The following is a 13,795-nucleotide window of genomic DNA, read 5'->3' as shown; positions in this document are numbered from 1 at the left end:
AACTAAAAAACAGGATATTATGCACTTAATGTGTTTTAAAGATATATGGGTAAGCATATCCAAGAGATGTGACTTTAAATATCAATTCTGACTGAAGGAATAACACAGCTTATCTTGCTTCCTGGGTACCATGTGTATACATTTGACATTGTCATATTTTTATTTAGACTATACTGGGTCTGTACATACTGAGCCCTGCTGTTAATGAAATCACTACCCCACACAAAAGAACATCCACATGATTGATTATCTAATAAATATTGATATAGTGATTTATTGTAAACAATATCTAAAAAGGTTAACTAATTTAAAATAATAATAATAAACACATAATACAAAAAAGTGTGAAAAACAATTACATTTTCTTAGTTCTTAATTATAATTACAAAATATTAATGTATAGATATCAATAGGAACACATAACACATGTAACTGTACCAGTAATTACCAAAAATTATTAACTTAGTGTTTAGTGGTTACTATTAACTGCACAGTTTATTTACCATGTTGATTACAAAGCGCTAGCATTGGGTCCAAGTTTGATTTTACACCCTGGTATGTTTCCAGAATTTGCAATCCATGCATTCCTAATGACAATGGTCTTCGAGATATACCACAAATGTCAGCCTTCTCTTTGTGAAAGTTGAGGATGAATACATAACTCTGACAGTCCCCAATGCAGCTATGACATTTTATGGAAAATCCATCACGTGGTTTCTTCGATGCGCAGGCACATCACCCAGCAATCACTAAAGCTCAAGTTAAACATTGTGAGGTGGTAACAGCTTTCTCTGCTCATCATCTTTCCGGATGTTTCAGGAAACACTGCTGACCATCAGATACAAATCAGAGAAAACACCTGTGGCTCTCTGACATTCTTTGTATACCCCTCCCACCAAACAGACACACACACACTAGAGGAGCTGACATTTAGAATTGCACTACAGGTAGGGAAGATATCAAATAGGGCTTATTTGCATATAGCAGACAATGTTCACACTTCATTTGTTTGAAGAGAGTGATTTCTCCTGAGCCACTGGCAGGCCTGTCTCTTCTGCCCCGAGACTCCGGGGACAGTGAAGCACCCAGCTGTACAACTCGTGCTTCATCTGCTCCTGTCACAGCTAGCTGGCTGACCGCCTACATCTATCTCTCTTTCTCCCCTTTTTGTGTTTCTCACTGTCTCTCAACCCTCCTCACTCCACCAGCATTACCTCCCCCTTGTCTTTTCTTTCTCCCGCTTCAGATCTCACAAACCTGACTTCTCCAGACCACCAACTTCCAAATACACTCCACCTGGAAACATATGACAACAAATTGCAACATACCAGTATGACAAGTGACCAGAATACGGTACGCAGTACTGTTTCTTATAAGCAAGACTGGTTTATTTGTTTGACCGATAGAGAAGAGTCACAAAACAACAGAGCTGAATCCAATTTTTGCCAGGCCTGATGTAAGGTCATCCAACAACAATGTACACAGGTAAACAAAAACAGACATGTGCATATTCCAGTAGATTATTTTAAATTCCATGAATTGAGAGTCATTCTTTTTCCTTAATATGCTGTAATGTAATGTAATGCACAGATCCAGCACCTTGCTAGAATTATGCACAGTATCTGTATCTGCAACAGCATGCCCAGACAAATAAATACTTATATAATAACAAATGCTTCACACGGTCAAGACGTTCAAGAAAACAAATGTGTAATTTAGCCTTTTTGCATCATAACACCATTGCTGTCTTTTCATGGTTCATCCGTTTATAATTGTCTGTGGGTAGCTGTGTTCAAACTGTTTCTGACAAACGGATGGCGAGGCCAGTAGTTGTATTGCTAAGACTCATCATGTTGACAAGTAACAACTATTAATAAATAAACCAAAAGAACAGGGAAAATAACCATGTAGCAGAAAGACTTTGAAAACCACAGGTCAACACCTTGTTATTGTTCTAGTAGACTGGCTCCGTACAGCATCTCTGCCTTTTCGGCCCCTGCGGAGACGATACAAAAGCTGGTTACCTCAGTTTCGGGCTGGCTGCCATTTGAAAGCAGACAGCTCATCAAGATGAGTGACAAGGGTTGGGGCTCAAACTGACCAGCTGAGGAGGAGAGGGAGGAGGAGGAAGACGAAGGGGGAAATAATACTGACAGAAGTCACGTTTAGGCCAAATGTTGCCTGTTGCAGCCTTAACTGACGCTACTGTACAACAAGCTGTTTCTTGTGAATTTTGCTGTTCAATCTTGTTGTTCCTCCCATTCCCCGTCTCTTTATCTCAATCTAATTTGCCAACCACCCCCACTCCCTCTCTCCCTCTCTCTCTCTCTTGCTCTGCTTATCCCCTGTTAATCTAGATTTGCCATGTGGCCAAGCCAGTGCCGGATGGATGGGGCTTTGCACACACAGTTGTCCTTGCTTCCATTTTGTTTGTCCTGACATAACAGCTTGATGTCAAAGCGACAAAAACTCACAGAAATTGCTGTAGTCCCTCATGCTGAGCGAGCCTGGCACTTCTACGTGATTTTCACAAATTGCACACGGAGCCCTCCATCATCCTTACAATTAAACTCTTCATGTAAGACCTTGGCTGAAAGATCTCAAAGTATCAGGAGATTAAGAGTAGCAACAACCACCGCTATGGCGTATGCAATAAAACCCATAATAACTACAGGCAGGGATCCGTGTCCTATACCTGACCCCATGTAAAGGATTTCACAGTGAATTTCTGAAACAATGCCATGGGAATTACACATGGGAGTAGAACACGTGACCAGCTGTTTATGACCACGTGGTGACTGAACTCTTATAAGGTTGTGTCCGATCACGTTACCCAAGCCAAATGCTGTCCTTCGAAGCACAGAAAAAGACATCGCATTAACCTTCCCAGCTTGAAGCAAAGCACAGTTCGCTATTTTCATCTCTATATTTCACTGCTAGAGCTTTAGTTTTTTTTAAAAATGAGGCACATTAGAGAATATGAAATTGTTATTTTATCTCATTGACTTTATCATCTACTTTTAGACTGTACTTTTTATTTTGAGCTGACTATGTTTTTCAACTTGATATTACTTCTCCACAATAATTCACTTTGAAACAACTGTTAACGCAGCTCGCTCAGCTTTATTGACAAGAGCATGACCCGAGTCTCTCTGCAGTCCAGACAAGAGCTGAGAAATTCTCTAAGCAACAAAAAGGCCAATGACATAATTTGAAAAAAGGCTTACTTTTGGCTTTTTTTTCCACCAAAGCGCTGTAAATTTCCACAGTCTCATTTGACAGGCAGATAGATGAGCGCAGTTTACCTCTGTCCTCTCGCAAGACGAATTGTAATGGTATGCAGATGCTGTAATGACATTCCTCTGAGATGTAATCACAGCGCCTGGCACATTAATTTCACTGGAGTGGAAAAGCACATATATCATTTTTGTGGCTTCTCGTCAGATTTCCGCTACATGTGGGTATACATTACCTTAATTATTAAAGTCACTGCAGTTCCAAACCACACCAGCTAAAAGAGACAAAGTCTAAACCAGTTAGTTTCAATAAGAGATAATGTGCTGCTGAATACAATAAAGAAAAAAGCACCATTCAGCTTTAAAATGTACTGCTGGTTAGATTAAAAGTACTTAAAGAAAATATGTCTGCCTTATTCACATGGTGCTGCATTACATTGGAAAGTACACTCTATTCAGTACAAGAGAGAGTAATGGGAAAGTAGAAATACTGGACTGTGTTGCAGTGGAGAGTTTAAAGGGACACTACAAGTGAAAAGGGTCATATTCATTACAACTAGATATCACTGAAACACTTGCATTTTATTACTTACATTAACATTTCTTAATATTTAAAGGAAGTGTTTACCACTGATTTATTATCTGCTTATGACATGTGTAACTCTTTTGTTTAGCCAAAACTAGGAAAGAAACAAATTTCCAACAAGGCAAAGAAATTTGTTGTTTGCATATTGTTTTATCAGAATTAATGGAAGTGCTGAGGTAGAGCTAGATCACTATGTACATAGATTAATTCTTACTGCAGTGCTCTGGGTCGCGCTCCACCCTGAGCCCTTTGCTGGCGTCATTCCTTCTTCCCTTTCCTTCCTGTCTCTCTCCTTTATTATCCAATGTTGTCCAAAAAAACAGCCCAGTAGCACTGTTGGATTGAACTCCAGCACATTAAATGCATCTTAACAGAGTGTATTTTTGTTTCCTTCACTCAAACTGACAAATTATGTTTTTAAAATGAAACAGCATCAAGCCATTCCCAAGGTAAGATGAGATAACTCTGGATTATTCACAAGCCCAGATAGAAGTAAGCTCCACTTTTGGATTTTACATTTGATTTAATGGGGGGGATTCGCTGCAAAAACAGGAATGGATTAGACAATATTTTTATTTTTTTTTTCATTTTATTCCAAATGTAACTAGTGCATAAAATAAGCATCTTATCAAGCCCTCAAAAGTAAATCTTATAGATTTAGGTGCCTGGAAGCCACTCTGCCTACGTGTTGATATTTTTGTTCTTAACAATGAGTCTGGAAATTCAGTTCAAAAATCACCGCCTATCCCTGAAATCCTTCCTTCCCAAGTGTAAATACAAGCTAAAGAAAAAGACATTACATCTTCCGACTTCCTCTTTACAACATGAAACTGTGAAACACTGCTTTCCTGGAAACTAGTTCTTCTTGCTCTGCCTCATCCTCGGATACGTAGGATATGGAAAGATACAAATCATATAACTCGCTAGAGAGGTACGTTTTTTGGGGGGATTTTTTTTTAAGTTGCCAGGTCGTGTTAGATGGAATCCATCCCTGTCCGTGCAGAGGTGGATGATGGATCATTTGCTGCGCCTCCCTTTGGTATAAAGCACTGCAGTCTGGCAGAAGTGCTATCTCTGCACTTTATTGGCACCATATTACAAGATGTTTGGGTATTGAAGTTTAAATCGCTTCACTTTCTTAAAATACTCAATTTTCAGATTAGATGTTGCTAGAAAGAATCACAAGTCCCAAATAGCTAATATGTGTAGTCTACATGTTTAGAAAGCATCGCTGTGAATAAATGTTCCTCAAAGGTCAAAGTGATTTTGACCATTGTGTCGATTCAACAGCTTTGCATCGCTCCCCACTCAACTATGATACAGCGCAATGACGTTCCTACCATCTGTTCACTCTGACTCCCTCTCTTTCTAACTACCTCTCACCCTACCCGCCCTTTAGTACCACTGTCTTTGCCATTCATTGCACACAGACGTGATTGTAACAGACCGACATAAAGAAACATGAAATGTAGCCGGGAGACAAGAGATTTTCTTAAAGTAAAACAAAAAAAACCCACAAAGGAAAACAACTTTTTTCTCCTATTGTTGTCACTGCTAATTCTTATCATGGACTGGACTGAAAGAAGTGTTTACTAGCAAACATAATTGCAAAAAGGGGGCTTAGGGGAAATGAGTACTGAAGGACCACAATCTGACTAATGCCTCTTGACAAAACAATTTGTTTTCCTCAACTCTCCGTCTGCCAAAACAGTCAATTTCTTTCCTAGTCTGGTTCTAATTGATCCATGCCTGCTGTGCTGGTGTTTTGTAACTGGATCAGACGAGAGAAAAAATGAGCATGCTACTTATTTTACAAACTTTTTAAAAAATTATCTTGTTCCTTAAGATGTAGCAAGAAATTAATAAAAGCGGCGGAATTTGCTTTCGGGGCCTGCCCTCTATCACTAAGTCAATAAGCATTCAATTACATCTTTTGCTTAAAACACTCAGCTAAAATGCCACGCCAACATCTTCTTTCAAAGCTCGTCTTCATCTTTGCTCATCTGTTCCTCACATTAATCTGATGTTGTTTTTGAAATGACAGTCTTCTGGCTCAGAGGGAGGGATAATGATTCATCAAGTGGGCAGAAAAACAACAAATGCAGGAGAGTCATATGATGTAGGAAGACGATGCCGGTGTAATGAGCTTCATACTTGGCCAAAGCGCACAGACCTCTTACGGACAGCATGCAAAAACAGAAAGGCAATCAATACCTTGTGTCGAAATCTCACGACTGGTCGATAGGGCGGTGACCCAAATCCCTCTTTGCTGGGTCTCCCGTTGGTGCCAAGCGCAGCGAGCCCCAACAGCAAAATCGCAGCAGACCACCATCTGGTCGTCTTCATTGGTCTTTTCCTGTCAAAAACCAAACAGGAATGGTGAATGCGTACTCTCCTCCAACACTCTGCAGGTTCAATACTGGTTGGCCAAGACAATACATCAAGCCCACAATAATTAGCGAAGACAATGAGAACTGCAAAACTGTCGCTGATTTAAACTAAAGCTATCAATACGTGGCCCACACTCGGCAAGGAGATTAGATCTCCTTTCAAATCAATTACGGGGAAATAGACGTCATGAGAAAATCAAGATAAAGAAGACAAAGAGCCAATATATTAAGGCAATTAAAGTGAGGGCTTTGGATTAATTAGGCTGAGTGTCTAAGTCAAGCAACTGTGATGAAGTGGAGAGATTACATCTTAAAACAGATTCCTCACAGCTTTGCACAGATGCAGCCTGGAAATATTTTTTTATTTTTTTTTAAAAAAAGTGAGAATATTCACTTTTCACCTCCAATTCGACTGCATTTTCAATTATTCATTGGACTGTGTAAAAACAAGTTTGACCTTTGCATGACATGAATTAAACAAAATCACACTTGTGGAGGAAAGGAGGGGGAAAAAAGAAAAAACAAGCCCTGTGGAAATGTCTGTGTCAGTGAAACGGATAGCTTCGAGCAAGTAGCAAGGCACAGGACATACCCGGAGAAGAAGATTCGTTAACCACTCCTCTTATACCGCCTTACACGCTAAACAACGGTTATGTTGAAACCTGCGGTGCATTTGTTCCTTCATATTTTTATCCCTCATCTTTATCTGCATTCACACCCTCAAGGTTTTTTTATGCACCTCACTGCAAAGATCTCCTACATCAGAAGCACTTTAAAAATAAATCTGACAAGACTTGACTTGTTTTATTTTCACAGTCAAACACTGAGCTGCACTTTCTAAGACATCCAAAACCATTCTCCAGTGACGGGAGATGAGTGACAGCAGGATGGTGACCCCGCTTCCTTGTTCTTTGGGGCTGACACTAAGTCAGACAACAATGGTGCTGCTGTGGCAGCTCTGCGCTTTTCACTGGAGGTCAGCAGGTTGCACCAGCAGAGCAGTGTGTCACTGTGATGTGCCGGACAGAGAGGAGATACTGAAACTTCATTTTTGTGACTTTACATGTCTTCTAGAGCCTTCCTCTGTTGCCCGATGCCTGCAGGATTTCTGCTTTGAAATTACTTCCTTTTATTTCAAACCTACTTTTTTTTTTGTCATGTGGAGGAGATATAAAGAACTTGGTCTTTTGGTGGAAAACACATTTAATTAAAAATATCATCAACAGCTGTGTTGTATACTGTAATTCTCTGGCAGATTTTTCAGACTTTTTGTTTCATTGGCCTTTAGAAGAAAAAAAAAATCAATGTTCTTTATCGAACTCTGAAACAGCCTTGAATCACCTCCTACACAAATTACACCCATCGCCAGCGCCCCTACTAACCAATCCAGTTCTTTTCAAGGTTTGATATACACCTGCCCCCCCACCCCACTCCCGCCCCAAACAGAGACTTGTCTAACTACAAACAAAAAACTTCTAGACAACATATTCATATAATCCTGTATGTTAAAGCCTTGGTCTTTAGTGTGGCTACGTTGTGAACAAAGCTTAAGCCTCTGTAAATGAAATGTCGTGCCAGGTCCTCTACCTCAGTGTGTGTCAGTGCAGTAGTGAGGGACATTCAAAGTGCCTTGATAATCCAGTAGGACGTTTTGTCCTGAACAATGAGTCTAGAAATTCAAAAGATCGATGAACCTGAAAAATAGTTATTGAAATGTTGGTAATGATCAACAGCCTTGCTAACCCCCGCGGACATATTATGGTCCTTTTATGCTATAGGGCATTAATAGTCGCACCCACTTTTTTAATGCGATCATATTCATATTCATTCTCTGTGCGTCGTAACTCTCCAGATCCAGGTAGGAACCCTGCCTGCAGCAGCTGCTGCTCCACTTCTCCGCTAACACAGTCTTTATGCCACACTAGGTGGATTACCATATTTGCTAGCACAATCAATCAACTTCTTTCCGGTATCCCAGTGTTAAATGGGTTATTAATGGACCAGCTTTTGCACAGTGCTGTGTCAGAGACAAAAACATATGCACAGTTTTAAGAAGTTTAACTGCACCATACAGCACAGTTCCTCAAAGACATTAAACTCATTATGATCAGTCACAACTGCGGCATAAGCAAGCACCTTTCCAGTCCTCCTTCTAGTGAATAATCAGTAATCTTTCTTGGAGCTCCAGACAGTTTTAAAACTGTGTTGTCCTATAATTCATTCAAATAACCTGATTTTTCTTTTAAAGCCGCTATCACTACAATGAGTGCGTTGATTTGACCATTCCAGCACAAACAACAGCGGCAGCTGAGCTATTACACAAGGGGAAGCACATGTGTCCTTTTTTAAATTAATTTCAAACTAATGCAATTATAAGAACAATATATTCAGCTTCCAGTTCAGTTCAGCCTCCAGTGAGTACCAGACGAATGGGGTACACATCCATGCATTCATCCATCCAACCTGCAGTTGGCAATGTCCTTTTAATCCGTTCAGCTTTGGTGAGCTCGACATAGTGGCACACGAAGTGGTTCTCCACCTGCTGTGGGTTCTGCTTAGATTGGCCCTTCAAATTGCAGCAGCTCTCCAGAACAGAATAAGGACTACCACCATCAGTCCCACTCCAAACAGTAGTTGGAGCTTGCTCAAAAGAGGCATCTGAATAATAATGACCGACCTGGCCAACGAGCCAGGTGGTAAGAACACCTTGAGCTTGAGAGAAAAAGGGGATTGTCCACATACAAATAGATCGCAGACTCTGTAATTCTTTAGGGAAAATGAGAAATAAATTATGCAGCCTTTAATATACCTGGCCTGAGGGGAAAGAGTAACTAGGTATTCAGTATCTTGCCCACGAATGGACAGGAGGACCAGAGAGGAAAATATTATAACTCAAAGACGTTCAGTGTGCTAAAATTAAAAAAGCAGAACTTCCAAAACAGCCATGAGGTTGAACAAACTAACCCCTTAGAGAAATGAAAAAAGGATATTGAATAATGGTTGTAGAGGGATGACTGGAACCTCAATTTAATAAGCAGAAGATGGATGGATGGATGGATGGATGGATGGATGGATGGATGAAGACAATGCCCTCAATGCAGGAAAATGGCTACTCCCTGTCTATATGCCTATAAGCAACAGTGCTCAACAAATGAGCCTCGAAGAAAGGGACGTTCAAAGAAATTCTGAAGTATAAATCATTAATATCAGTTTAAAGATAAAATTACTAAAAACCTATTGTATTCTTTATAATAAACTGATGAATTTCATTAATTCTCACTGTGTATTTTATATGTGCCTAAATTTCTCAGCTTACTCAACAATACATTAATATGGGTTGGTCTTGGTTCAAAATGGGCCTCTGGATGTAGCTCGAGGTAAAGCATCTTTATTACCTCACCTAACAGTTTCTGCATTTTCTTCTTAAAAACAAAACTAAAATCTCATTTAAGTTGGAGTAAATTAAATCTAAATTTTTCTAAATGGCAGGCATAATTATTTTTTTTGATGAAGGGCTAAAACATCTTTGGTATGTACCAATATATTTTATGTGAAGAAAATACCCAATTAAGAATAAATTAAGAATTTTAGCTCATTTTCAAAAATAAAAAAAATAAACAAATCTCAAAATATTTTTAGCAAAATCCCCCAAATATCCCAGGCACAGCAGGGGTGATCTACAACTGTAAGTCTTAGTATGTGAGGGAAAACATGCAATCTTGAGAAAATGCTGCACGTCTTATTTGTTTCTCTTGAAAGCACAAGAGACAAAAACAGTCTCAATTCTTTCTCCCGGGACGCCCGAGAGGCTGCCATCATAACTTCGGCATGTGGTTTTAAATCCCCTAGAGCACACCTAAGCTTTGGCATTGACTTTGAAATGAAGTCTACCTATCTCCCACTATGTACACAATGAATCATGCCCTGCCAAGCTCACAGACACTTTCCATCTCATTCAGTAGATTTCTGCCATTCATGCACTGGGCAAGTTACCATAAATGCCCATACAGCTCACCTTACAGATACTTGGCTCTATGTGTGCATCACACTGACTGCACCACACTGGGCACTGGCTAGAGTTGAATAATGCACATTTTGTAATTTACTGTCAACTGTCATGCATGTGTGGTAACCCATAACTCTGGAAAATAGGAATATATTATTAAAGCGTGCCATACATTTTCCTGACATTATGCATGGTTTCCCCCAAAAGACCTTTACTCAAAAACTCTCCCCATTATTATGAGTAATCTTGGACCAATTCTGACTTATTGCTGATAAGTCTTCAATTTACAGCTTTCTAATTACTGTCAGCTTGTCTCCAGTATAATTAAACAAAGCCCTTGAGAAATGCAAAACTCTCAATATAGCTGAAAATCTACTGTTACCATCCCCGACTTTTAGTCAGACAGCGAAATATAAGCTGCAGTATAGCTCGTGTTACAAAACAAACAAAGAACACAAAGAACAACATAATGCAAACGTTAAGAGTCTTTCAGGGCACCAAACCCTGTAGCAGATTGTTTAAAATACTTTAGCACCAAAAGTCACAGCCAATGCTTCCTTCTAACATCTGTTTTGCCCTGCTAATTACAATTTCTTTTTCCATGTTTCTCAGAGCTGCTAAGATTTCTCTAAATCCACATAAAATAAGGTCTGGATATAACAACATAATGAAATACTGTACACTTGGAGAAGTTTTAGGCTCAAATCTCTGAACCAACAACCAAGGACAATTTCATTTTTCATCCCTCAATGTAGATCTCCACTTTATCTTTTCAAGCTGTTGTAGCATCTCTCTCTGTATGAGCTGGGATTTGCTGAGCTCTTGTACTGATATATCAGCGAAATGGCTATAAAGATTGACCCGATATGTCTTTAACCCAACTGCCTGGTTACAAAATTCAAAAGGTGGATGACAAGTTGAAACTACACCGAAGTGTGGTGCGTGCCAGTTCTGAAGTCACTTTTGGCTCACACAACTGTTCACTAGGGCAACAACAGGGAGAATAACCAAGGCTTTAACCAGCCTCTACTTTAAAGACATTTCCCAGTCCTATTCTCCTCAAGGCCAAAGTCCTGATTTTATAAAAAATAACTCTGATAAAAACATTCACTCGGCTTAAAGTCTTGGCTGTTGTATGACGTTACCTTTATTCACATGTAAAAAGACCACTCAGAGAGAAAGTTGCAAGTAACATAAGACTAAAGCTCCTTGTTAGCAGACATACTGATGGCAACTTTAACTTTGTATTCAAACTGCCAACTTTCTAGGCAGATGAGACAGAAGTTAAAACAGACTGTTGCGTAACATATGTGTTAAATACTTTTGAATTTCACCCAAAACACCTTTTTTAAATTAAATATGTCATTTTGCATCTCAATCTCCTACCTGTGTGATCTGAGTCTGTGTGCGTTCGTGTGTGTGCGCTGCGCGTGCATGTGTGCCCGGTCACAGCTCCTTTCAGCATGGCCGAAGGTAAGTCACTAGTGATGGGATTTCCGGCTCTTTTTAGAGAACCGGCTCTTTCGGTTCGACTCACTAAAAAGACTCGGCTCTTTCGGTCCGAACCGGCTCTTCAGGTTGTTTTGTTGCTTTAATTAATTTATTATTAACAATAATATAAAATTATGCGCAAAAGTAATTACTAACGTAAAAAAAGTGGTTTTATTTATATATGTTTATATATAAATATATGCGGTGGCCCCTAGAGACAAAACACCTACAAACTCCAAAACACATTTCTAGCATGAACTGAACTTCCAAAGCAGAGCTACTAGATCACTTAAATTACAAAATTGAAAGCATGAAAGCATGTGTGTATTGTTTGTGTATTTATACACAGGCACTCATATATATTCAAATAATTTAAAAAAAAAAAAAGTTCATTTACCTGTTACTACCACACACCAAATCCGGTCGTTGGTACTTGCTGGCTTGTGTAGCCACTAGGTAACAAAAGCTCAACACTGCGCCCAGCATCCTGGAGCACTTCTGTTGTCTTTTGTATGTGTTTTGAGTTTTTACGTGCTTTTGAGTTTTTACGTGCTTTGGAGTTTTTACGTGCTTTGGAGTTTTTACGTGCTTCGGAGTTTGTACGTGCTTCGGCGTTTGTACGTGTTTTTACGTTTTTTACGTGCTTCGGAGTTTGTACGTGTTTTGAAGTTTGTATGTGCTTTGTCTCTAGGGGCCACTGTAAATATACTTTTATTTATTCACTCCACATAAAATGTAAAAAATAAATCATATAATACAAAAATCAACTGTACACATTTCAAATTTTAACTATTTAAATGTTCAGCTTTTTCCTTTTACAAATTTAAAGTGAAACAACGCAAAACACTGCAAACCACAACACAATTAAATATAAATTAAAATATGAAAACAAAAAGAACATGAATGTTCTCTGTCATATGGGCCTGCATGAATAAACTTTCTGAATCCTTTATCATCTGCAACCGAAAATAGTTGTGGATGATTACTTTACCTTTCTAATGTGACGTTGTTGTCCCTGGCTCTCTTTCTCTCTCTCTCCCTCTGTTCCTGTGCTACTGAGTGTAACTACCGCCCCTCCCCCCCTCTGCCCAGCGTAAAGCACAAGGCTCGCGTGCAGAGTGAAGCGGAAAAAAAGTGCGAGAGAGAGGCTGAGAGAAAGAAAAGAAAAGAAAACCACGTGACGGCTCGCGATAAGGAGCCGGCTCGCGATAAGGACCCGGCTCGCGTCGTTCACGTCAAAGAGTCGGCTCTAAGAGCCATTTCGTTCGCGAACGACCCATCACTATAAGTCACTGCCACGTTGCTCTCTGCTAATTAAAGTTTGTTCAGAGCCCAAGCTGCAATGTGAATACAGCCGAACCGCCGCGTTTTTGTTTGTCATTAAGAGACTCATTCGGGATAAGTTTTGTGGAGGGCGGAGTTTGCTAACATACGCTTTTGATGAGTTTTAGCCGAGAACGCAGCTGAAATGCTAGCATGCTAAGTTAGCCTGATCGCTAGCGGCTTGTGAGCTATTCGCTGCAGTTTTTTTTAACAGCGTGCACTCTTTTTTTCCTTCGTCAGGAGAGGTGTACTGGCAGTCGCGTGACACACACAGAACAGACACTTATTTCTGTGTTGCAGGTATGGAGATGTTCTTATGTTTTGGAGACAGCGTTGGGGAGTAACAGAATACATGTACCGCCGTTACGTATTTAAAATACAAAATATGAGTAACTGTATTCCGTTACAGTTACCGTTTAAAAAGGTGGTATGTAGAATACAGTTACTTTGTTGAAATAAATGGATTACACGGCGGTACTCCCTGTTTCATATTGTCGTGGGTCAGGACTGTTTGGGTTTTGTTTGACAGCTATGTTCTGTTGTTCCAGGCGGCAGCGTTTCGGTTGCCATGGTTACAGGGTGACGCTCTCTCTCTGCGTGTTTCCTGGGTGAGAGAGGCCTTTTGTTGTTGTTGTGCTAAGCTAATAGGCAGAATGCTACAGGTATAGCTCTAAAGAATGTAGCATCATAGGCAGTGTAGTCCGTGCTGCAGGGAGAATGGACTGTCATACACGTTATGTGTCTGTGAGCGAGGGAGGGAGAA

The 13,795-nt window shown here is 39.8% G+C and overlaps 1 protein-coding gene across 2 annotated transcripts in view; it reads right to left on the bottom strand.

Annotated features, from left to right (window-relative positions):
- The window catches only part of fstl5 (follistatin-like 5), a 200,271-nt gene that overhangs the window by 156,452 nt on the left and 30,024 nt on the right, over positions 1-13,795 (bottom strand). For both annotated transcript variants that reach the window (XM_085178364.1, XM_085178371.1), the window contains exon 2: positions 6,037-6,178. In XM_085178364.1, the coding sequence (XP_085034490.1) occupies positions 6,037-6,178 (142 nt within the window). The remainder of the gene's footprint in view (positions 1-6,036; positions 6,179-13,795) is intronic.

Source organism: Neolamprologus multifasciatus, chromosome 2 (genome assembly GCF_963576455.1).
Source record: "Neolamprologus multifasciatus chromosome 2, fNeoMul1.2, whole genome shotgun sequence".
NCBI classification, from domain to species: Eukaryota; Metazoa; Chordata; class Actinopteri; order Cichliformes; family Cichlidae; genus Neolamprologus; species Neolamprologus multifasciatus.
Note: the sequence above shows the minus strand (reverse complement) of the source record. Positions and strands in the feature narration are given on the sequence as shown.